The following is a 23,631-nucleotide window of genomic DNA, read 5'->3' as shown; positions in this document are numbered from 1 at the left end:
GCACCAAGCGGAAGACGTTTGCTGTTTCCATTGTCATTCTTCTGCTGTTGCTTTAGGATTCTGTAACCTCTTCTACCAGCACTGCCTCCCTCTCTCCCTCCCCCTGAACTGCCAGGGTCCCAGTGAGATCTACTCCCAGGGATTCACACAGGCAGTCACACCTGTGACTTGAAATATTCTTTATTTTGTAAACATCTGTGTTTAAAATAGATGAACCCTGCTCACAATTCATATCCTGGACCCGAGACACAGCACACGAAGTTTACCCGTCACAGGGAGATGGTGGGGCTCAGGAGCAGGTGGAGAGCCTGGGGCTGTGCCGAGCCTCAAGACGACAGGTGCAAAGGTGGTGAGGAGCCAACAGGCAGGCGCACCTGCTCAACAGTCTAAGGCCAGGTCCCAGGCTACCTCCGGGACTGGAGAAGTTTAGGGGTGAGAGGCTGATTCTGGTACCTCATGAGCATAGCTGCACCCTAAAATCCCAACCCCCCCTCCTGCCCCATACCTCTCCCCAGCTGTGGCCCTTATGGATGGGGCTTCTCAGGCCATAGAATCCTAATCCCAAGTTTTCCCTTCCAGAACCCCTAGGGTACAGTAAAAATATAGTCCCTCTTCCCCAAGGGGGCTAGGAGAGAAAGGCAATGGTGCTCGGCCAGATCTTCAGGGAAAGCAGCAACACTGACCACAGGTTGGAGCCAATGGCCAGTATAACTTCCCCTCCCTCGAGTCCCTGGCTAAGGGCACACCGAGGGTTGGCACTGCTGACCTCCCCACCCCAGAGTGATGCTGCATGTTTTAACACCTGAGGAGTTAGTCCTCAAGGAAACATCCTCAGCTGTGGTCGTGACTTCGTCCTAAAGAGTCAGCTCTTTACATTTCTCATTAGCCGACGATTTATAACTATTCCTGCCTTCCTTTTCCTTCCACTATGATAACCCATCCCCCATTTCTTCATCCTGAGCTACCCTCTCCCGCCCTCTCCTGATTTGATAAGAGTCAGAGGAAAGGTTTGGCGATTTCATCCCCCACCCATTTTTTCAGAGGAGTAAGGAAGTGGGGCTCTTAATCCTTCACGTGTGTGTGTCCTGGATTTTAGTCCTTAATTAGTGAATGTTCGATGCCCAGTTTTGTTTTCACTCCAGTGCCAGCCATGCAACGCAGCTTAAGACCGATCTTCCTCCCTAGGCTTCTCCCATCTTGGGAAGGTGGGGAGGAACCCTACTAGGGCTGGTAACTGACTTGTTTCCTCCTTAAAGGGCCTCCTGCAAACGACTCTTGGACCATATGGGGTTAAAGAAACTTCTTCCTGAAACAAAGGGCCCTGGAGGAGGGAGTCCGCTTCCCTCCACCTGTAGCCACAGTGCCGTTGGCAAACCCTCAAGCCTCTGAGTCAGGAGCTAGAGGAACAAGATGAGCACTTGGTCTTGAAGGCTGAAGGGAACAGCACCGAGCGTTCCTACCCAGGGCTTGCCTGCTTTTTGCTCATGAGCTCCCTGCCCTTCTCCCACAAACTTTGGGTCTCGGGAAAACCTTGAGAGCGGAAGGCTGGGCTCGGTGAAAGACCACCATCGTGGTTCTGTCACCTCTCACCTGCCAGGGTGGTGGGGAGATGCCCATCTTACATAAGAAATGGAAGATGGGGCCCAGGAATCCCTGCTGCTGCCGAATTCCCCTCTGGTTTGCAAACTGCTGTCCCGGCTCTTAACCTGATATATAGGAGCTGGTCCTTCACTTCCAAACACTCCCCTTCCCAGAGTGTGTGGTTGGCCCCAGGGCTCTCCTTGCCCTGCAGTGCCCTCAGGCCTTGGTCCACATCTTTAAATTCGGGAACCCGGGGGCAGGGAGAAATAGTGCACACGCTGCACGGCAGGTAGAGAATGGAGGTGGCTTTTTATCCCTGCCACCCCTCATCATTTTTTTTTCTTCTCTGAAGCTCAGTTCCCCCAAGAGGCAGGAGGGCAGGCAGCCAAGTGCAGCAGAAGCTGGGGACGGGGGGAAGGACAGCCCCAGGCGTGGGGACCACCAGTTTGGGCCTTCCTTCCTCTCTTGCCGTTCGTCTTTCCCCGGTCACCGGGGAGGCAGGCCCATGGCACAAGAAGGGGCGGTGGGGAGGAGAGGACGGGGAGAATTTCCCACAAAGCGGGGTGGGGCTTCTCCCGGAGCAGAGCAGGGAACGTGCCCCTGAGCCTGAGTCCACTCCCTCGGCCCGGCAAAGAGGGAGGAATCGAAAGGTGCTGTACCAGCAGCCACACGGGACACGTGGGGGGTGGGGGGAGGGCTCTGATAGGAACACAGCTGAGGGGAAGGGACAGAAAGAGAGGTGGGAAGAAGCGAGGAGAAGCGGAGAGGAGACCAGATGCACTGAGAGAGAAGGAACCTCCAGTGGCCTTGACTCCAGACTGGGCCATCGTCTGGGACCTCAGGGTAGTGAGGCGGTGCTCGTAGCACATCAGGGGCTCGAGGCAGGCCTGTGGCTGGGGAAACAGGCTGGAGGGGGCCATCCCGGGGGGGAGGACGGGAGAAGGGGGGCGAGGCTGCTCGGACAGGACAGAGGAGCTGCTCCCTGGAGCCAGGCAGGGGGAGGAGCAGCGGCCGAGATTCCACAGGGTCACCCGAAGGAGAAGAGAAGCAGGGCAAAGCCCAGGCTCCCTGTGTGCCCGCAGCCCTCCTGCGGGGAGAGGGGACTGTGCGGGGCGGGGGCGCTCCACGCAAGATGCTCAGCACCAGCAGGTTTTCGAAGAGTTCTCCGGGCCCTCAGGTTTGCCCTCATCCTCCTCCAGCTCCGCCAGGGCCAGCTCATTGCTGGCGGGTGTCCGCAGACCTTCCAGCTCCTTCCTGTGGGCCTGCAGCACCAGCTCGGTCAGGCGCGTGAAGGACTGGGAGAGCAAGGAGCGCAGTTAGTCCAGGTCTCCCCTCTTCCCGGCACCCCTGTGGCTGCCCGCCCTGGGTGGGGCTCATCTGCTCTCAGCTGCTCTGCTGCCTCGTCCTCTCGCCTCCCTGCCTCGCTGGACTCAGCTCAAGAGATGGGACTCACCTCTTTAATGTTGAGGTTGGTGCAGGCACTTGTTTCATAGAAGTCCATGCCATACTCTTTAGCCAGCTGCAAGAGAAGAACATTCCTGAAAGGGAGTCGCTAAGGGAAGGGAGGTGCCCGCAGCACCTGGTGCATCCTTCCTGCCACTGCACTCAGGGCCCGTGCTGTGTCGTGACAGTTTCTCAGAGTAGACAACTTCTCAGATGAGAGTAGGACTTCCTAAGACACAGGCTAGCAGAGAATGGGAGAAGATGCTCCACAAATGCACCACCCCTCCCCACCTACACACAGGCACACATATACACCCAACACACACACATCACGTGTCAGGAGCCAGAGACACAAAATTATTGTGACAAACTAATGAAAAACATGGGCTTTGAGGTCAAACAGACCCAGGCTGGAATACCAGTGCTGTCACTTAAGAGCGTATGACCTTAGACAAGTTACTTCTTCCCTCTAAGCCCCAGCTTCGTCATCTGTTCAAAGGGGATGACAGCATCTATCAACCAAGGCTGTGGAAGGGTTAAATGGGGTCATGCATCTGTAAGCACTTGCTTAGCACAGGGCCACACATACAGTACTCAACAAATACGAATATTCTAGTAGGAGTTGGCCTCTATTTTCAAAATTTTCAATGACCATGTATTATTTTTTATACTAAAAAACAATTTTATTTCAAGTGCTAATGGGATGCTATTGACTGAAGAGGGAGAGAAAAACTCTTGAGGCCTTCAGAGTAAGTGGGTGACTCTGGCCTCAGTGGTACCCATCTTTCTTTCTGTTCTCTGGGAGGACGGTCTCCCTGTGTGCTTGGACATTCCCTCAAAACCATCCTCCTACCCTCTCTGCCGCCATGGCTTCTCCGAATGTGGGCCCTTCATGCCTTCATTTCCCTTCCTACCTCTTTTCAAGTGTAAGGAGGACAGGGGGTGGGTATGGAGGGGTGGGATGACTGTAGGACAGAAGCTATGCCTGGATACTGCTAGAGGAGAAGGGAGCGACTTGAAGTCCCTCCTCCGCACTAACCAGGGTGGGCTCTAAGGCAGAGGTAATCCTGCTTTGGGGGCCTTGGAGCTGGGAGAGGTCTTTGTTTCAGGATGGACCCCAAATCACTGTCCTAAAGGACAGAAAACAAACTCTCAAGGATGGCAATTCAGCCAGTGCCTTAGGCTACTGTGGCGGTAGGGGGGTGTCTGATGATGGTGATAGAACCCTGGGACCCAGTTCTCAGGCCTGGCCCAGGAAGCCAGCCAAAAACCCAAGGGATGGATTCAGCCAGCTCACTCCCACTTACCTGCTGCCCTTGCTCTCTTCCCACCTGCCGTTTCTGCTCTTCATCAGCCTTATTCCCTATAAGGATCTTCTGGACACCTTCTGGTGCATACTAGGGACAAAGGACAGACAGAACTGCCAGTGAGTGCTGCCTTTCCCCCAATCTCCCCACCCATATAGCCTACACTGGCTTCCACACCAGCAGCAAAGTTAAGAGCCCTAGGGACAGAGTGGGCTGACTGGGTGCAGGTGCCAGGCTTCCCCAAGTACCATGGCTGACCCCAGGGGTCCCAGAGGGATGTCACGGGGACTGTTTAGGGTAGAAGACACTGATGCTTCCTCGGGTTGGGCAACTGGAAAGGACATTGGACTTAAGTCCAGCCCCTCACTCCACAGATGAAGAACTGGGGACTCAGAGTTCAAATGGCTTGCCCAGGGCTCCACAACTGTGGTGGCAAAGCCAGGACTGGAACCCCAGTCTCGCAATTCCACCTGGTCCTGACATTTCAGGAAGGAAGCTGTTCCCAGCGTAGGCTCTGTCCTAATTCATTTCAGGGGAAGACACAGCCATGGCGGCCTGGCAGGGTACAGAGCATGGAGGGCATGGCTGCTTGGGCTTCTTCCTCATGTCTTACTCACCCAGAGGTCTTGATCCGGGGCTGCAGAAGGCAAGGGTTCCTGGTAGTGTTTGCTCACCAACCCTGATAGCTTCAGCCCTTCCCATGTGGCCTTCACTTTGCTTTCCCCCCTGAGGTGCCCTTCCCCACCCCCAAGAGTGAGGCAGCACATCCTACCTCATCCACATCACTGACCCACTTCATGATGTGCTGGTAAGAGCGCTCGCTGCTAATGTCGTAGACTAAAAATATTCCCTGAGAGAGAGAAGGAGAGAGAGATGGGGCAGGTACATGCACACAGAGACAGTGCACAGTCATGGGGTCAGAATTGGGTGTGGTACCTTAAATGCTGGGTCCCAATCTCCCTTCTTCTGCTTAGCACAATGAAGATCCCTCAGCACCCAGAAAAGTCTCCTTCTCTCTCAGACCCCCAAAGCTGTTGCTTCCTAGGCTCATCACAGAGCTCTCTGAGGCAGAAAGGCACCAAGACTTTGATGTGGTCTTTGGCCCGGGGAGGAGGGTGGAAGTTGAGGGTGAGGGTGGGGACCTACCAGTAGTGAGTGCTCAGAGAGTAGCTGATGAATGAATGATCAGTGAACGACTGAAAGACCGCCCTGAGCCCACCCCCCTCACTCCCCAGCAGGCAATCCGAGGGCCCATTTGGGGATGAGTGGCACAAATATCTCAAACGCCCAGAGCCAGGAGTGTGGGTGGCAGCATCCCACCTCTAAACCCTGAAAATAGCGGCTCACCTGGGCCCGTCGATAGTACTGCTTTGTGATGGTCTGATATCTCTCCTGCCCCGCTGTGTCCCTGCAATAGAAAGCCAGCCCTTCAGAAGAGCAGGGACCATGGAAGCAGGTGGGGAGGGGAGGAACAGGAGCTGGGAGACCCTGTGCCTTTGCAGGAGAAACTGGAGAGCTGCAGGGTGAAAAATCAGTGGAGCTTTGGTCCCCAAGGGCATCCAAACGTATCTGACTCTGCAGCAGAGAGGGCTGGTCATAGGTGCTGACAGGGCTTGTGGGTCCTTGTCAACTGTATCTGCACTAGGAGCCACAACCATAACTGGGTCTTGGATAACTGTCTCTAGGAATTGGCCATTGTGGCCAGACTGGTGGGACTGCTCCATCTCCAGTCCCTCTGGGACCTCTGCAGGCAATGCCCATACCACTCTGAAATTGGGAGGCCGCTCCAAATGCTGGAAAGGCAATGCTTCCAGGAGCAACAGGCCAGAGAGCCATAGCGGCCCCCTGTGGCTACTTATGGGAACTCCACTGTGCTGTAGTGGGGAACTCCCACCGTAAGGATGGGGCGTAGCCCTCCCTCCTTGGAATCCTACCTCAGTGCTCTGCAGGGCAGCAAGGCCCAAGGGAAAAGTTTTATTCGAAGACAAACCCGCAGTGCTTAGTTTGCCAATTCCTTCTAATTCTTGCTTTTTGGTGACTTGCGGTCAGTCCCAAAAGTTTCTTAAGAAAGAGATGAGAGGGAACTCCCTGGCGGTTCTGTGGTTAGGACTCCGCGCTTTCAGTGCCAAGGGCCTGGATTTAATCCCTGATGGGGGAACTAAGATCTCGGGAGCCGCAGAGATGAGAGATTAAGGCTCATGGGAGCAGGAGGTGGGCTTTGAGACTTCTGCTTCTCTCCATCGAAGAGGTGGCCAGTTACTCCAGATGAAGCCTTGGGATTTTACACATGGCAGTGGCAGCTAGGGAGAGCCTCAGGTCCTCTCCTCCTACCCAACTCACCAAATCTGTATCCGCACTTTGATGCCGTCTACCTCTATGGTCTTCATCTTAAAGTCAACACCTGGGGAAAGGAAGTGAGCAAGAAAGTTAGGAAGGGGGCTTCCCTGGTGGCACAGTGGTTAAGAATCCGCCTGCTAATACAGGGGACATGGATTCGAGCCCTGGCCCGGGAAGATCCCACATGCCGCGGAGCAACTAAGCCCGTGCGCCACAACTACTGAGCCTGCGCTCTAGAGCCCGTGAGCCACAACTACCGAGCCCGCATGCCACAACTACTGAAGCCCACGCGCCTAGAGCCCGTGCTTCGCAACAAGAGAAGCCACCGCAATGAGAAGCCTGTGCACCGCAACGAAGAGTAGCCCCCGCTCGCCACAACTAGAGAAAGCCCGTGCTCAGCAACAAAAAATAACATAAATAAATTTTAAAAAAAAGAAAGGAAGGATACCCGCTGAGAACTGAAGTATGGCCCAGGGCACTCATACCTGAGGGTCTCCTTTTGGTTTAATTTGGCAGAAAGATGGCACAAGGTAAAGGCCTTCTTGAACCAAAAACTGACCCTCAGGGAGTGTCCAGGGCTTTGAATGGGGCTTCCCTTCCTCCTTGAGCTGCGAGTTGCCAGGAGTAAAGGGCCTGTGGCACACGGGAAGTGAATATGGGGGAATCCACTCAGTTGCTGCCTTACTTAGCCCCAAAACGTGTCTCACTCTACTCCCGTGTAAAGTCTTCCTTATTTATACTTCTGCAGAGAACCACTTGTATTTATCCCTCCTGGAACTCTAATCCCTAGGAATAGCAGTCCACCTCATTTGCCTGGGTTTATTCTCTCTCTGCCTTATTAGCAACCAGGAGGGGGGTTATGGTGCCGTCATGAATGTGGGGAAGGCACAGAGACCCTGGCGAGAGAGGAGGACTGTTTCAGCCCCACAGTGTGTATTAAGCCCTCGGCTCCTAGCAAAGGCCCACCAAGGAGACGGCCTAGTGCATCTGTTGCTGACTAGGCCCTTTTACCAGAGGAGGCATTGTTGTTTACTAGAAGGAGCATGGGCTTCAACGTCAGGCCTGTGCTTGAATCCTAACTCTGGCCACTTAACTCATAGCTATGACCTTGGGCACCTCTGAGCCTCCATTTTCTCATCAGTAAAATGGGGACATTACCAATCATTTCAGTGGGTCACTGAGAAAACCAAATGAGATACAGTGCCTGGCACCTGGTGGACATTCAGTCGGTCGCAGCTATCACTATACCAAGTACAGCCCTGGTCTACATGGGTGCTCCTGGGTCACTGCCAGTGACCACATGAAGAGGCAGGGGCACAGCATGTCGTTGGGGGAGGGAGGGTAGACAATCAGGGTTCTCAGGCTCATCTGCCCAGGGGCTTGAGGAGCTAAGCTACCACAAGACACAGGAAACGTAAGGGATTTGGCAAACCAGTCCAGCGCAGAAACGTATCTGGGGAATTTTGCAGCAGGAGAAGTCAGCACCACCAGCCGCATGCAGGCTTGAATCTGAGTGACAGCAGTGATGAGGCACCTCTCCCCAGCCCTAACTGTGCCAGGCACTGTGCCCAGTGATTCAAGAGCTGTGTCTAGGAAGTTAATTAAGCTGCAGTCCTCGTGCACTCCCTGGAGACAAGTCAGGAATGGGCACCATTAACCAGTGTTCAGGTGAGAAACAGGGTGAAGGCAGAGTTCTGGCCCGTAGTCCCCAGGCTGCACAGCACAGCCCCAAAGGTGCCAGAATCCCCAGCGCCCCTGCCATTCCACGCCGGCATTAGTTCTTTGCCAACAGGAATACTTCCCCCCTTATCCACATTGTCCCCAGCTTTCCACAAACACAGACATTAAATTCAGGCTCTTCCCTCTCACCACTGAGACCAATCATCATTTAATTAAAAGGGAGAAAAAGATTCAGATGGAACAACCTGAACTAAATCAACTTGCTTGGAAGTGAATCATTTTTCACCTGCCCAAGCTGATTCATATCTATTGAGCTGTACTTTTCCAAATGGGTAACGTCTGGCAGCCATTCTACCGAGGGTGCCAAGAAAGTAAAAAAAAGAGGAGGGAGAAAGAAGGAGAGGGGCCTCTGGCCTTGGTGGGGGGCAGTAGCGTGCTCACCCCCTCCCTAGACAAGCAGTTGTCAAGAATTTGCTTCTCGGGACTTCCCTGGTGGTCCAGTGGGTAAGACTCCACGCTCCCAGTGCAGGGGGCCTGGGTTCGATCCCTGGTTAGGGAACTAGATCCCGCACGCCAAAGCTAAGAGTTCGCATGCCACAACTAAAGATCCCACATGCCACAACTAAGACTTGGTGCAGCCTAAATAAATAAATATTAAAAAAAAAAATTTGCTTCTCCCCAACACCCAGCATAGAAGGGAATCAAGAAACCTTTGTTCTTTCCTGGTACAGTGCCTTCTTCCCAGGAGAATCAGTGATTCTGTTCGTTTTATAATAAAGCCAGCTCATCCTCGTACCAGCCCAGCAAGCCCAGTCAAAGGACAGCACCTTGTGCAAAGTGGTCACAAGGGTGGGGAGCTGGTGAGAGAGAGGAATCTATATCCTTTATTCCACAAACTTCTATGGGAACTTACTTTGTGCCCTGCACAGTGCTAGATGCAGACTAAGTGGCCAAAAAAACAGATGGTCCTTGCCCTTACAGAGCTTATTAGACAGGAAACAAAGGCCCAGGGAGGTAAGATAACTAGCCCAAGGTTGGCACAGCAAGTAGCAGAGGCCTGTTTGATGGCAGAGCCCTTGCACTGTTTCTTGGGGGAATGACAGGAGAATAGTGTGTTAACCAGGCAGAGAGGCCTTACCTACACTTTTCTGTTTCTCTCTGGAGAAGGGCTCAGCTGGGGGAGGAGCCCCCAACACCAGGGAGCTTTCCCTGACAATGAAGGCAGGTCTTAGGAGAGGCAGGGCTGATAAGAAGACAGGGAGCCGCCCTGGGAGTGAGCGCTGGGCTTGGATTCCTTCTCCCCTCTTCCCTCGCTTCTTAGCTGTGTGGCCAGGGACCAAGGCTGGGGAATTCTGGCGGCTCATGGCACCTCCCCACCACTGTCTTGCAACCTAGACCCTCCTGACCACCGATAAAATTTGTTGTAACATCTCTGAGAAATAAAATGCATCAGTATTGGCTCTTCACCGGCACTAAGGAAGAAACATAGAAAGTCTATGCCTTCTGAGGCATCTTCCTCTCCCACCCACTCCCCTCCTTTTTAAATTGAAAGATTAACAGCCCAAAGATCTTCTAGTTGAATCTATTGCTCTACTCTGCTCCCATACACCCTGCACCTTCCACGGTGTCCATCTACCAGTCAGCCCTGGCCTGCCGTGACCTGTGCCCATCCGTGGCCCCTTCCCTGTCCCTGCGTGGCTGTTGGTTTTTTTCCACTGCTGAGCACTGCAGGGCAAAGTCAAAAGACTGGCCTTGTTTAGTCGCCTAGAGACTCACGCTTTCTCACCTCCGCCGGCCCTCGCCGCTGCTCAGAAACTGTTTATTACAGGTGGTTCACCCACCACGTTCCTCACAGCCACTGTCTTCCCTGCTGAAGGGCTCAGTTCCGGTCCACCCTCTCCCTACCACTACCACTGAAAGAGAACACCCTGTCCACTGTCTTAAGGGCAAAGTGACAGCTGCCTGATGAAGTCTTGCTGTGAGGCCCACCTAATTTCCTCAGAATGTCCTGTCGTCTCCACCTTCCCCGGGGCAGAGTCCTCTATCCTTTCCAAGTCTCACCTCTCAGCTGTCATCAGCCCCCTCTAGGTGTACATCCTATCCTAATAGTTTCCCCCCTCTCTGTTGCACCTTCAGACTCTTCAGGGAGAAGAGAGATTCTTCATCTGTCTCCACCCCTGGTGTGTTCTCATCCTGGCTCCTCTAAGGCAGCACTTCTCAAACTTTAAAGTGGATGCAAATCATGTGGGGACCATGTTAAAATGCAGATTCTGATTGAGTCGGTGTGAGATGCGGCCTAAGATGCCGCACAAGCCTCTGGGTGAGGCTGATATTACTGGTCCCTGGATCACACTTCTGACAGCAAGCTTCTAAGGACAGTGGTTCTCAAAGTGTGGTCCCCGGACCTGCAGCATCAGCACCGGCATCAGTCAGGGCTTGTTAGAAATGCCAATTATTGGGCCTCGCCTCAGATCTACAGAATCCAAAACTCTGGGCAGGGGTGGGGGTGGAGGTGGCTAGGAATCTGTGTTTTAACAAGTTCTCCAGGTGATTCTAGTACGTGCCGAAGTTTGGGAGTTCCATCTGGACTGAGACTTTGCATGTGAAGTGTCAAGTGAGGCAGCATGGGAGTTCTCCGATTCTCAAGGTGTACTTGGCAGATGCTCAGCTTTAGAATCACCTGGGGTGATTTAAAAAAAAAAAAAAGATACTACTTTGACTTTCTACTTTCTAGACCTAATGAATCAGAATTTGAGAGTGAGGCCCTGAAACCTGTATTTTTAACAGGACCACGGGTGATTTTTTAGATAGAGGAAAGTTTGAGGGTTTAATTTAGTGGAAGAGCTATCCATTGGCACTGGGGTCAGAAAGACCCGGGTCTGAATCCTGATTCTGGTACTTGCTGTGTGGCTTTGGGGAACTCTCAACTTCTCTGAGCCTCAGTTTGCTTGTCCATAGAATGAGAATACCAGTGGCCTCCTAAGGGTTGGTGTGGGATATAAATTAGATAATATATGTGCAGCTCCTCATAGGTAGAAGATAGTTCTCTCACTCCTACCTTCCCTTTGCTAAATAAAGGCTCCCTGGGGAGGAGCCAGGAAAACAAACCCAGAGCACCCTTGATGTGGGAAGGACTGCAGAGTCTAGTCCCTTGCTACTCCACTACCCTTGCTCATCCGGAGACCGGCAGCATCCACGTCACCGGGGAGCCTGTTAGAAAACGCAAATGGGCCCACCCAGACCTACTACATCTAAGGCACACTAACGTTTGAAAATCACTGTCTAGCCCATCTCTAGGTAGAACACACGCACGGCTCATGATACTGCTAAGCATTATAGCACACGCCCTGGCTAGGGGATCCAGAGCCCTTGGTTCTCATGCCAGCCCTATGAAGGAGGTAGGGGCAGGGATTATTACCGTGAGGTACAGAGAAGCCAAGTAACTTACTCCCTTCCCACACCCTATGGCTCAGCCAGAACTGCAAACAGGTTTCTTAAAACCTACCCAGGGCACCTCACTTGATCAGTGGCTTCCCAACCCTCCGAGGCTGCAGACTCTTACTGCCTTTTGTGTCCCGCCCCTGCCTTCCCCACCCCTGTTCTGGTATAACAAGGCGTCTAGTAGTGGGTACACATGGAGCAAGCCCACCATAACCTATTATCAGGGAGCCCCTTGCTCCCTGAGAGCTCATGATTTCACTAAGCCCAGACGCATTGCCTTGCACAGCGCCACGTCAGCATCCCTTCAGGAGGACCGGCTTCCTTTCCCGGGCACAGGGGACACCCAGGTGTGAAGGAACAAGCAGCTACCTCCACATCGCTCCGGTAGAGGTTCTTGGAGACCTTAGAGCCCCGGGAGCAGAAAGTCAAGAAGACGAGGCCTTAGGTACTGGGGCTGGGGACAGAGGGACAGGGCAGGGGAGACGGCACTGGCACTCCCTCAGCTCCTAGCTACTGCCCCAGTCCACAGTGGAGGGCCTGTGAAGACCATGGAAAGAAGGGAACAGGGCACATCCAGGGGAACGGCACTGCTTCCCATCACTGTCTGCCTCTAAAGAAAACCCTGGAAAGCATGGAGGGAGTGCAGCTCAAGAAACAGAGTGGCTTGAGGACACGGGGAGGAGGAGGGGGAGGGGTGGGCTGGGACAAGGTGAGAGAGTGGCATGGCCATATATACACTACCAAATGTAGAATGGATGGGTGGTAGGAAGCAGCTGCATAGCACAGGGAGATCAGCTCCGTGCTTTGTGACCACCTAGAGGGGTGGGATAGGGAGGGTGGGAGGGAGACGCAAGAGGGAGGGGATATGGGGATATGTGTATACGTATGGCTGATTCACTTTGTTATACAGCAGAAGCTAGCGCACCATTGTAGAGCAGCTATACTCCAATAAGGATGTTTAAAAAAAAAAAAGAAGAAGAAACAGAGTGGCGAGGTCATTAACAACACAATTGTGAGGTCAGAGTTTGGTTCCAATCCTGCCTTTACCACTAATTGCCTGTGTGGTCTTGGGAAAGCTACTTAACTTCTCTTTGCCTTAGTTTCCTCACTTGTAAAATGGGGATGGCAATCCCTGATGTCAGAGAATTTTTGTGAGGATTATGAGATAAGCTACAAAACCCATAACACAGAGCCTGGCACAAAGAGCTTCATTAAATCTTAGCTGAAAAAGCTATCTCCTATGGGGGGGATGAGATTAGGGTCATGGCTTAGGGAATAGAAAGAGCTCTAGAAAGTAGGAGGGAGCTCATGTCAGGAAGAGGAAGCAGAGTGGTGCAGAGAGGGGAGACAGCCACACTAAGCTGGAGTGTTTCAACAAAAAGTGAAAATGCCACCCACCATGGGAGCCCCATGGCCCCCCGAGTCTGGCTACACCCTAAATTCTGGCAAAGCTAGGTGTGCCTGTTGGTGAGCCAGCACCTCATGGGTTAATGTCAGGTGCCAGCTTGCCTGCCCGCCCAGTGCCACATGCTTCAAGTGGAAACAGGACTCTTCTGGGTGCCAAATGTTATCACCGTGATCAACCGCAGCCCAGAGGCCCGGCAGCCAGCGTGACCTGAGCCTTTTCATCAGCAATGAGACGCCACCACAGGAACAACTTAATACATCTGAAACCCAAGGCAGATACCCAATCCCTGGAGCCATGTTGGCTCTGGTTACCAAGCTCAAGTCCCAGGAAGGACCCCAGCCCCTCCCCCTGCAGGAAACCAGGATGTAAGGGACAGGATGTGTGGAGCTCACGTGGGATGTGGCAGGAGGTCACCCCGAGAAATCCTAAAACAAACTGTCGGGGAAGGCAGACCCTGCGGGGAGGTGGCTGCCTGACTTTGCCACCCCAAACAAGGCACCAGCGTAATCCCTTGCCCTCAGCAAGAGAGGAAACCATTTCCCTGCCAGCTGAGGGACAAGGGAGGGGAAGAACAGGGAGAGGAAGAAGACAGAAGGAGAGCTAAGAGACAAAGCTTAAGAGAAGATTCCAGGCACAAGTGTGCCTCACACCAGTCAGGTGAGGGGCGGGGGAGAGTGTCTTTGTCCCAAGCCTGCCACTTAATGCATCACCCTTCTGTCTGGGAACTCTTAGCCTCACTGTCTGTGGGGCTGCATGCCACTGACTTCCTCTTACCCAGCTCCGGAATGACTGTCCCTCATGCTGGCCTCGTTCAGGGGAAAAGATGCCCCCAGGCTCTCTCTTGAAGGGAGAGTCTTTGGAGACCCTGGACCCAGGAACCCAGGGGCTATTATCACGCAGAAGGGTTTCCCAGTCAAACATGGACTCCCGTGATGTGGAGAGGAATGCATGCCCCAGTGCCTGAGCCCTAGGATCTCCTACTCCAGAGTTCTGGAGGGTCACTTCAGCAGCCTGGCTGAGCTGATGGGCATCATCTGACACCAGCAGTGACCCTGAGCAACAGGCAATATTGACCTTAGTGTAAGACACTGACCTGTCATCTCTGCATTCACCAAAGAGGACCCCACTTGCACAGGGATCACGGGAGCCACTTTCTTGCTCCTTGCTATGTCTGAGCTTCTCCTAAAGCATGTATCTGAGCAGAAAAGGTAAAAGCTACTGGAAACTGTTCACCCTTTACAAAATTCTCCCCTTCTTCTCCCCTCTTCTCACAGTTCCAAACTGTACATGAGTATATAATGAGTTTCTCATTGTGAGTCCCAAGAAACCAATACTACTTGCAACTTCCCTCAGGGAAGAGCAAAAGTTCTCTAGGAAATGTACACATGCATTCATCCATTCATTCATAACAAACTATTATTGAATGCCTACCATGTGCCAGGAACTAAGCTAGGTACTTGAAGACGCAGCTGCAAATAATATAGAAAGATCCTTGTCTTCAGAGAGCTTCTATTCTAGTGCGGAAGACAGATAATAAATAAGTAAACTAGTAATTTCAGAGAGTGATAAGTGTTGAGGCAAAAGCAGAATAATGGAGTAGAGGATGAGGGCGCCCGGGCACAAGCTGCTTTAGAATGGCTGGTCAGAGAAGATCTTTTAAAGGAGGTGACATCTGAGCTGAGGACTAAATGACAAGAAGCTACCAGCAGGGGGAAGATCTGAAGGATCAGGGCCCCAGGCAGGAACACATTTCAGTCAAACTTGTAGTTCCTCAGAAGAGAAAAAAAAGAGGGGCCACATTATTCTTTCCTCTATGATAAAAGAGGGAAAGCTCAGCAAGGCCCTGCCCTTCTCTGGGCTCTCCTGGGGACCCACCGGTATCACGCACGTGTGCATACACATTCATGGACATAGAAACACACATTCATGGACATAGAAACTTGTCTGGAGGCTCTAACTGAAGAATGTACCAAGAAACTTCTCAAACACTTGCAAGGCCAACTTGGAGACTCCCCGACCCCCACTTTACGATGAGGTCTCTACAGAGACTGGCTCACGGGTGTAAAGCACACCATCCCTGTGCAGAGTAGGTGTTCGGGAAACATCGGTCCCCTTGCCCTTCCCACTGCTGCATGCACAGACCTCCACAGGGCCTCCGGGCCGTGTGCCACGTGCTCCAGCTAACCCTGTCCTGCTCCCCTCCAGCAGACCCTTGACCTGGGCCTTGCTCCCTCAGCCGGCTGCTGAGTGGTCCGCGTGTACCGCTGAGGCAGCCGAGACCCGCCAGGCTTCTGACCACTCACTCCTCCGCCCTCCGCAGAGCCTCTTCTGGGCTGGGCCGTGTTGACAGGCGGCAGAAGGTTCCAGGAGGAAGAGACTGGAGCCCGGAGCCTCAGGAGCAAACATCTTGGAGGGAACAGGCCCTCTCGATGCGTCTGCCCTCACACGGAGCCCACAGAGCAAACTCCCAGCAAGGCTCTAGCTGAACTTAAGCTGGTGCGACCACGGCCAGGCAGAAGAGTAGCAGCCCCGAGTCGTGAGGCGTTTTCCACACACCCCGCCCCCAGCCCCGTCCCCTGGGGCACCCTGCTTAGTCTTCAAGGCCTCACTCAAATGTCACTTCCTCCGTGAAGCCTTCACCAACCGATGCAGGAGGAATTTATCACTCCTGTGTGATTCCAAAGCATTCTGACATGGCTTCTGCATAAATTCTGCTTGTCTGTTTGGACGCCTGACTCCTCAACAGCTCTGTGAGGGCACAACAGCATCTCGCTCACTTCGTAGTCTCATTGCCTGGCAGAAGGCAGATACTCAGTGTATATTATTCAACAAAACTGAATCAATGAAAGAAAAAAAAATGAATGAGTAGGTGTGTGAGGGAATAAATGAGTGAATGAATGAAGTCAGTACATTCCAGGAGAAAAGATCAGTGGAGAGAAAATTGTAATCAGAGAAGAGGGATCAGAGAATGACCCATATTTTGAAGCCAACTGTCGGCTCTCTCTTTGGATCATGGGGCCCCAGTCACAGAGTTCTCCGTAAATATGCTATCAAAATAGTAACATGCGGGCAACACTCAGATCTCATCCTCAAAGGTGCCCTGGCCAGACTCCTCAATCACGACCCCGGACTGTCCCCCAGAGGGTCATGTCAAGGAAGCAGACTCAGCCAACAGCAGTGGCACAACTGTCCCTCCAGCCCAGAGCCCTCAGATGGGGTGAGGGAGGCACACGTCCTCTCCCCTTTGGCTCCCAGGAGAGAGGTTCTGCTTGGCAGCCTTGGATGGGCCTTCTGGGGTGAGCAAGGGCATGCCCAATGCAGTTGGGGAAAGTGGAGGAGAGGAGATAGTTCAAGTTGGGGTCACCTGCGTGCAAGATGTGAGTGTCACTTCCCTCGAGCCTCAGTTTTCCTAGTTATAAAATAGGGCCAATGATTAGTTCTTTCCTCCTCAGTGGGAGGGATTAAATGTCCAGGAAACTCTGTGGTCCCCTTGACAAAGCACATTACCCAGGGCAGAATAGCCAAGGAGAGGTCAGAGGCCTGTGCAGAAAATTGGCACTTGTACAGGGAAACAGGCGGAAATATTAGATTACAGAAAAAGGCACTCTGAGAAGAGGTGGCAATCAGGGTAGAAGAGTAATAGCCAAATATCGACTTTCTTGTTATAAAGCTCATCACCAAGCTGTCTGGGAAGCAGGGAGGAGAAGAGGAGGAGGAAGAAGCAGGAACCAGGGCGCTCGAAGCTGTGGGTGAATCTGCAGTTGTGCAGGTGGCACAGGTGCACAGAGCAGCTGAAATGAGGGCTTCTGAGCCACTCTCAGGGATCATGTCCTTGGCGGGGGGGGTGGTGGTGTGCACAGCAGGGCTGGAGGCAGAGTGACACCTGGCTGAGGTCGGAGCCTTGAGGCAGAGCCGTCCTCTCGGGGGGTCACGTCTCTCCCCACTCCTCCGCCTCTGCACAGCCTCGCCAACTCACTCTTCCTTCTCAGCCCCGGCACTGTCAGGGCAAGGGGGGAAATAGCACCAAAGCGGAAATGAAACCCAGAGTCTACTCATGTGCTCCCCAGGAAGGGCAGCTGGCACCCCGGTTCCCATGTTGTTCACTGCTGTCCCCCCAGCTCCTTGCCTGGCTCAGAGCGGCGGGTGCTCTGCAGAGTGCCCGAATGACCGAATGCACGAGGGATGGTCGGGATGACCTCAAAGCACATATCGACAGTTTGTTCATCTCCAGCTTTCTTATGAGCTAGGGATAATCATAATACAATGAGAGCAGCTGCCTTTTTTTTTTTTGAGAGCTCTGCCAAGTGCTTTGTATCTGTTAGCCTCTGTAATCTTCACAAAGACCATTAAGGAAGATTCTGTTACTATCTTCCATTTACAAATGTGGAAATTAAGGGCAGAGACGTTAAGTGTCTGTAAGGCCACGGCGAATCTTAGGCCTGTGGTCTGCGCTCCTTCTATTCTACTCAGCTTCTCACCTCCCCTTCCTTTCTGCAGGCCTCCCAACACGGTGGGGAACACAGACCCACCTGACCCTCCCGCAGGGTACACAGCATGTATACACAGTGCCTTACGGTCTGGGGACCCACAGACCTCAGGACCACGGTGCCCAAGCATTGGCCCCCATGTTTGTTAGGCCACTTGATTGCAGGCTATTGATCTCTCCCCCCTGGTCCTTCCCCAGCCCACTCCCCCATCTTCAGTTACTCACAAGCCCTTTCCCCAGGCAAGGAGAGCCAGTTCAAACAGAACTTCCTGAGAAAGATGCTACTGCAGCAGCAAACCCAGCCTGAGGAACCAAGCCTGAAGCCACAGCCGTTCAACCAGTCAAGGCAGAAAATTATAGGCCGAAGCCTCCTAGAAGCCCAGAAGGTGGCCTTTAAGACAAAAAGGTCCCCAGAACAGGGACAGAGATGACAGGGTCTCAGGGAAGACCAAGGACTGGGGGGAGAAAACCAACTCACGGGCAGTCCCTACAGCTTGCATGAACGGCTGACACGTGGTCGCCACACAGAAAGGAAATCAAAGGTCCCCTGCACGTAGATGTCCACTAGGATGGGACATCATCTCCCCGCTGGGCAGGCAGCGCCAGCCACGTGAGGCCCTCTCAGATCTGAACTACTCGCTGCTTCTGGAGGGAAACAAGAACAGGTGATTGCGTGGAGTTTGGTGTTGGTGCCACAGGAGGGGGAGGGGTGGAAGAGAGAGAAGGGACGAGCTGAGAGGGTCCTACGTGCCCACATACTACCACTGGTCTCCCCTGACTGGTCTCCCTGCCCCAAGGCCTAAGCCCCTCTCCCAGCCAACATCCTAAGTGCCATCTTCATCCTGTCATCCCCCTGCTCAAGAAACCCTTGACAGGGACTTCCCTGGTGGCACAGAGGTTAAGGATCCGCTTGCCACTGCAGGGGACAAGGGTTCGATACCTGGTCCGGGAAGATCCCACATGCCACGGAGCAACTAAACCCGTGCGCCACAACTACTGAGCCTGTGCTCTAGAGCCCGTGAGCCACAACTACTGAGCCGTGTGCCACAGCTACTGAAGCTCACATGCCTAGAGCCCGTGCTCCACAGCAAGAGAAGCCACCACAATGAGAAGCCCCCCGCGCACCACAACGAAGAGTAGCCCCTGCCCGCCGCATCTAGAGAAAGCCTGCGAGCAGCAACAAAGACCAAATGCAACCAAAAATAAATAAATAAATTTATAAAAAAAAAAAAGAAAAGAAACCCTTGACACCATTGCAAAGGCTGGAGTTCCAGCTCCTCAGCCAGGCCCTCAGTGCCCTCTGCCCTCATTTGTTCATTAGTTTAACATTGATGGAGAGCGTGCCTGGCCCTGTTCTAGGACTATGAAAACAAAGAGGAATGAGGTTTGGTCTGACCCTCAAGGCACGTGAAGTATAGTTTGGGAGACAGAGAGATAAACAGAGGAATGTTCTCCTCCCCTAAAAACTCCCTTCTGTTCCAGCCAGACTGCCCAGAGTTCCATGAACACCCACTGAATTCCCACCTCTGTCGGCTCTGCTCCCGTCGCTCCATCTGCTCCTTCCCCTACAGGAACTGAGATGCAGCCCACACTGCAAGCCCTCTCTCCAGCCTGCCCTCCTCGCTGAGCCTCCCTGCCGCTTCCGGCCACAGGGCCCCTCTCCTTCTGCGACCTCCTCCATCTAGCGCTTTGTGTAGCGTTAGCACTCATGCACGGGCCCCTCACCACTCACGGGCTGCCTCAGACCAGTCTTGCATGGTTATTTAGCTGCTGATACCGAATGTAATACCTTCATTACTAGCAACAATAAAGATCATCATCCATCCCCTACATTTGAAGAGTGCTTCACAAAGTGCTCGCAAAGAGATTCTCTCATTGTGGCCAAGGCTCTTTTTCGCCTGTGTTGCTTCCCCAACTAGATCACAGGCTTCTGTGGGCAGGAAAAGGTGGACTGCAATCTGTCTCTAACATGCCTGGCACGGTACTTTGTAGTGAATGCTTAATTAATTGGCTTAACAGCTGAAGAAACAGCAGAAAACATCACAGTGCTGACTGCCCGCCTCTGCATGGGCCCCTTCAGGGTCAGCACAGCTGCATGGGAAATAAATGCCTGTGGCACGGACCCAGCTCAGGGCCACCTGCCCACCTGCTGACCAGAAAGAAGAGGGGCGGTCAGTGCCTCCACCTACCTGGGAGGTCTCCTCACTGCCCCCTGCAGGCCCATTTCTGGAATGTCACATGCTCTTACAGTAAGTGGCCTAAACAGTGAATCACAAATTGACATGATCCAAGAATCTGAGCTCTGTCTTGGTAGTAATTGGTGAATTGCCCTGTTTTCCCTATTCCACAGAAGCAGCTCTGGGAAAGGTGCAGAGATCGATGTCCATGATGGTAAAAGAATGTGTCTCACATAAGGAGCAGCTTGGGAGAGGTGACCCTGGGTTTTATTCTTCTGGGAATCTTCAGGTCGCAAGCCCAGATACAGGACATACTTTTTTTTTTTTTTTTGGAATAGATAAATTAATGAATAGGACTTGGTAGTACCCATTTTCTTGGCTCCTTGATTTGTCTCCTGGCTGCCCCTTCCATCTCCCTGCGGAACTTTTTGTATCCCAGAAGGGAAAGCTTTTCTTGACCATCCAACTCTTCTCCTAAGTCTTAGTTGCAGCCAAAAAACACGCCTAAGACAAGGCAGAGTCACAAGTGCTGTGGAAAGCTTTAAACTGGAAAGCATTTAAGAAACCCAGTGGGGCAGATTTTAAAAGGCTGTTGTGAAGAAAGGCAGGTTTCTCTCTCTTCCATGGAATCTAAACTCCTAAAAAGTCCTCTCTATCCTGGGGAAAGGTGGACCCAGCCATCAGTGCAGAGAAAGTGCTAACCTGCTGCCCTTTGTCCTCAAGCCTGCAACCTGTCCTCATATCCCATCTGGTTCCTCAGCCATTCCCAGGCGTTTCCCCAACATCTCCTCTTCCCTGAGCCTTCCCCAGAGGCCCGCAGCCCTCCCTTGGTCTCCAGACCTGTCCCATCCCTGAGATGTGTCTCATTCAAACAGCAGCTCAGCCCAAGCTCCAGAGCCTCCTAGGAGCTAGCTTTCCAGCTCCCCTGAGGAAGATGAATGCATCTATCTGTCCCCTGATCCTGAGCCCCTTGAAGATAGTGAAGCAAAGAGAGAATGAGACCCTAGGAGCTCAGTGATGATGACAACGGTAATAGCAGCAGTCTTTTACAAACATTATCTCATTTAATCCTTACAACAGCTGGGCAGGTAGGAACTGTTATCATTCCCATTCTACAGATGAGAAACTAAAGCTCAGAAGCTTAAGTGATATTCAAGGTCACGCTGCCCCAAAGTGAGGTTTCCAGGTCTGTCTGACAACAAAGCCTGCCTCTGAACCATGAGGCTCTGGTCCTCCTGGCTCTACCTGCTCCCTCTTTCCTCTTGGCAAGGAGTCTGTGTGTGGGGGGGGGGAGGGCGGAAGTCTCAAGTGGAAGCCTCGTCTGGGGCCCTTCCTGACAGGAGAGAGGACCTGGGCGGTGCTGAAGCCACTCCAGGACATCACTCAGGGAACCCGTTAGATGTGAGTGGAATGCCCTCCACTCAGACCTCTCAGAGGAGGAGGCCACTCAGGGTCCAAGAGGGGACTCTCAGAGGGGAGGCCACCCACTCCTTCCCAGAACGAGTGAGCCCATAACAGTCCTGTCCGGGATGCCACAAGGCCTCGTCCCTCTAAGCACAGGCTCCAGCATTGCCAGAGCAAAGAGATCTATTCTAAGGTGAGTCCTGCCTGCCTTCTGACCCCCTTGCCTGGCAAGTAATCCTCCTGGTCCTCATCCGCCTTCAAAACAGATGCTTCAGCTGACTGCTTTTCTGAAGCTGGCTAGTAAAGGCCCCGTTCACCGGCACATTGGCTCTCACCTTAGCCATGCCCTCCTCCCAGGTGTCCCACCTTGTGGCTTCCCTCCACAACTGTGCCCTGTCAACTCAATCCCTTTGGCTCCTCCCTTCCTCCTCTCTTCCCCCTCCTGGCTCCACACTGGGTCGCCCCTGGACTGAGGGTACCCAGTGACTCAGTAACTCGGCTCCCCACACAGCGAACCCCTCTCCCCGAGCACAAGCTTTTTTTTTCCCCTCCCCCTCTGCACCTGAGGGTGGGGGGATGTCATATCGGTGGCTTTGATTCTCACTGCCCCAGCTTGGGGTACCCAGGCCTACGCCACCCTGTTGTCTCGGCTTCCACGGGGAGGCTCCCCAGCGTGAGGCCCGAGCGGCTTCCATAGTCACGGACAGCAGCAGGGAGCCTGTCACCTCCAGGAACCCAGGCTTAAATCCCCAGCCGGTGGCCCCTCACCCCGGGACTCATCCCCTCGTTCTCGCCTCCCGCGACACCGCCTCTAGGCGGAGGGGCGGACCCTTGTTCCCGGGCTGGGGAAGGGGCAGGGGCCGCCCCGACAAGGGGCGGCGGCGGGGAGGGTGGGGCGCCCGGGGCACCCCCGGCCACCGCCCCTTACCGATGGTGGAGATGTGCGAGGAGTGGAACTCGTTGTCGGTGAAGCGGCACAGCAGGCAGGTCTTGCCTACCCCGGAGTCCCCGATCAGCAGCAGCCGGAACAGCACATCGTACTGCTTCGCCATGGCTGGGCCGGCGGGCCGGCGGGCCGGCGGGCGGGCGGGCGGGCGGCGGGCTCAGCCCCGCTCGGCCCGGGCCATCGCGGCGCGCGCCCGCCCGAGAACTGCGCCGGCGGCGAGAAGGAAGCGGGGCCGGCCCGCGCCGCCTCGCCGCCGCTCGCTCGGTACCGGGAAGCGTGTGCGGCGGGAGCGCGGTGGGAGGAGAGAGCCGGCCCCCGACCGCCCCTTCCCCTGCGCCGCCGTCGCCGCTGCCCGGAGAGGGGGCGGGGAGCGCGCGCTGGGGAGGAGACCCCTCGGCCGGGGTGGGGCGAGGGCGGTGCGCGCTCCCCGCCCCCAGGGTGCGCAGCCCGGACAGGGACCCGCCCCGGGACCCGCCCTCTTTACGCCGGGACCCGGGACAGAGCGGTGAGGGGGGTGGGGAACGTTTTTGTTTACCTGCAGACCTTCTGAATGGGGGAGTTGGGATGAGCTCCCACCCAGCTCACCTCTACCAAACTCGGCTTTCGGGTCTCGTCCCTTCTCTCCAAATCGCATGCCGAACCTGGCCCTGCCAGCTCCAACCCAGCGGAGCACCCCGCCCCTGCGGAAGCCTACTGGGCGGGGGAGGGGGCAGTGGTTGGTCCTCACCTAGGCTCACCCCTGGGTCGGAAGGCCTTGATCTGAATCGCGATTCAAGCACCGGTCTACTCTGGAAGTCGCGGTCTCCAGGAACCCTGGGGAGTTATTGCTAGAATTCTCCCTCTCTGCCATCTGGCTTCTCCATAACCTTGTGTGACTGTGGCCTCCCTCCAACCGCGTCCCCCCCCATCCCATTTAAACAGGGAAAATGTCTACTGACCTCCTTCACCAGGCTGAAAAGATAGCTGATCATAAAAACGTTTCCAGATGCACAATCCTTTGGAAGTGTTGTGCAAGCAAGTCTCTGTTTTGGATCTAAGCTGCTTAGGATTGGTGCTCAGGATGCCAATACATTATTTCAGCCCGCTGAGTATTTCTGCTGGTGCACACCAGTGGCACCAAACAATGAATGGGCCTCTTTCAAGACCTAATTTACTATCACTGAATGTGTTAGCACAAGAGAGAGGCAAATAAATGCTCTCTGGAGTCTAGAAAATTGCCTATTCCTGAGAATAAGTTTTAAGGGAGAACAAGTCTAGCCCATTAAATCTTTAAAAAGTGATGAAAAAGTGTGTGTGTTTGTTTTCAGGCTGAGTATTTGATGGAGAATGTATTTTTCAGTAGTAGGTCAAGGAAAGCAGTAAGTCCATTTACTTTGCTTGAAGAGCTATATTTCAGGCAAAGTGTATAAATTTATAATAAA

General features: G+C 53.7%; 1 protein-coding gene across 4 annotated transcripts; it reads right to left on the bottom strand.

Annotated features, from left to right (window-relative positions):
* Positions 1–164: 164 nt before the first annotated feature.
* Positions 165–23,631, bottom strand: RAB15 (RAB15, member RAS oncogene family). Of its 4 annotated transcripts, XM_082386700.1 has the most exons (8): positions 22,193–23,607; positions 14,291–14,392; positions 6,672–6,732; positions 5,679–5,739; positions 5,104–5,181; positions 4,332–4,421; positions 3,035–3,100; positions 165–2,876 (listed from the first exon to the last, which is right to left on the bottom strand). In XM_082386700.1, the coding sequence occupies exons 1-8, from the start codon at positions 22,314–22,316 to the stop codon at positions 2,718–2,720; spliced, it is 741 nt and encodes a 246-aa protein (XP_082242826.1). In that variant the 5' UTR covers positions 22,317–23,607; the 3' UTR covers positions 165–2,717. The 4 variants fall into 4 exon arrangements, with proteins under 4 accessions (XP_082242826.1, XP_082242827.1, XP_082242828.1 ...); XM_082386701.1 differs by lacking the exon at positions 5,104–5,181 and having other exon boundaries at positions 22,193–23,631; XM_082386702.1 differs by lacking the exon at positions 14,291–14,392 and having other exon boundaries at positions 22,193–23,480.

The sequence above is a fragment of the Balaenoptera borealis genome, assembly GCF_965194805.1.
Source record: "Balaenoptera borealis genome assembly, chromosome: 3".
In the NCBI taxonomy this organism is placed as follows: domain Eukaryota; kingdom Metazoa; phylum Chordata; class Mammalia; order Artiodactyla; family Balaenopteridae; genus Balaenoptera; species Balaenoptera borealis.
Note: the sequence above shows the minus strand (reverse complement) of the source record. Positions and strands in the feature narration are given on the sequence as shown.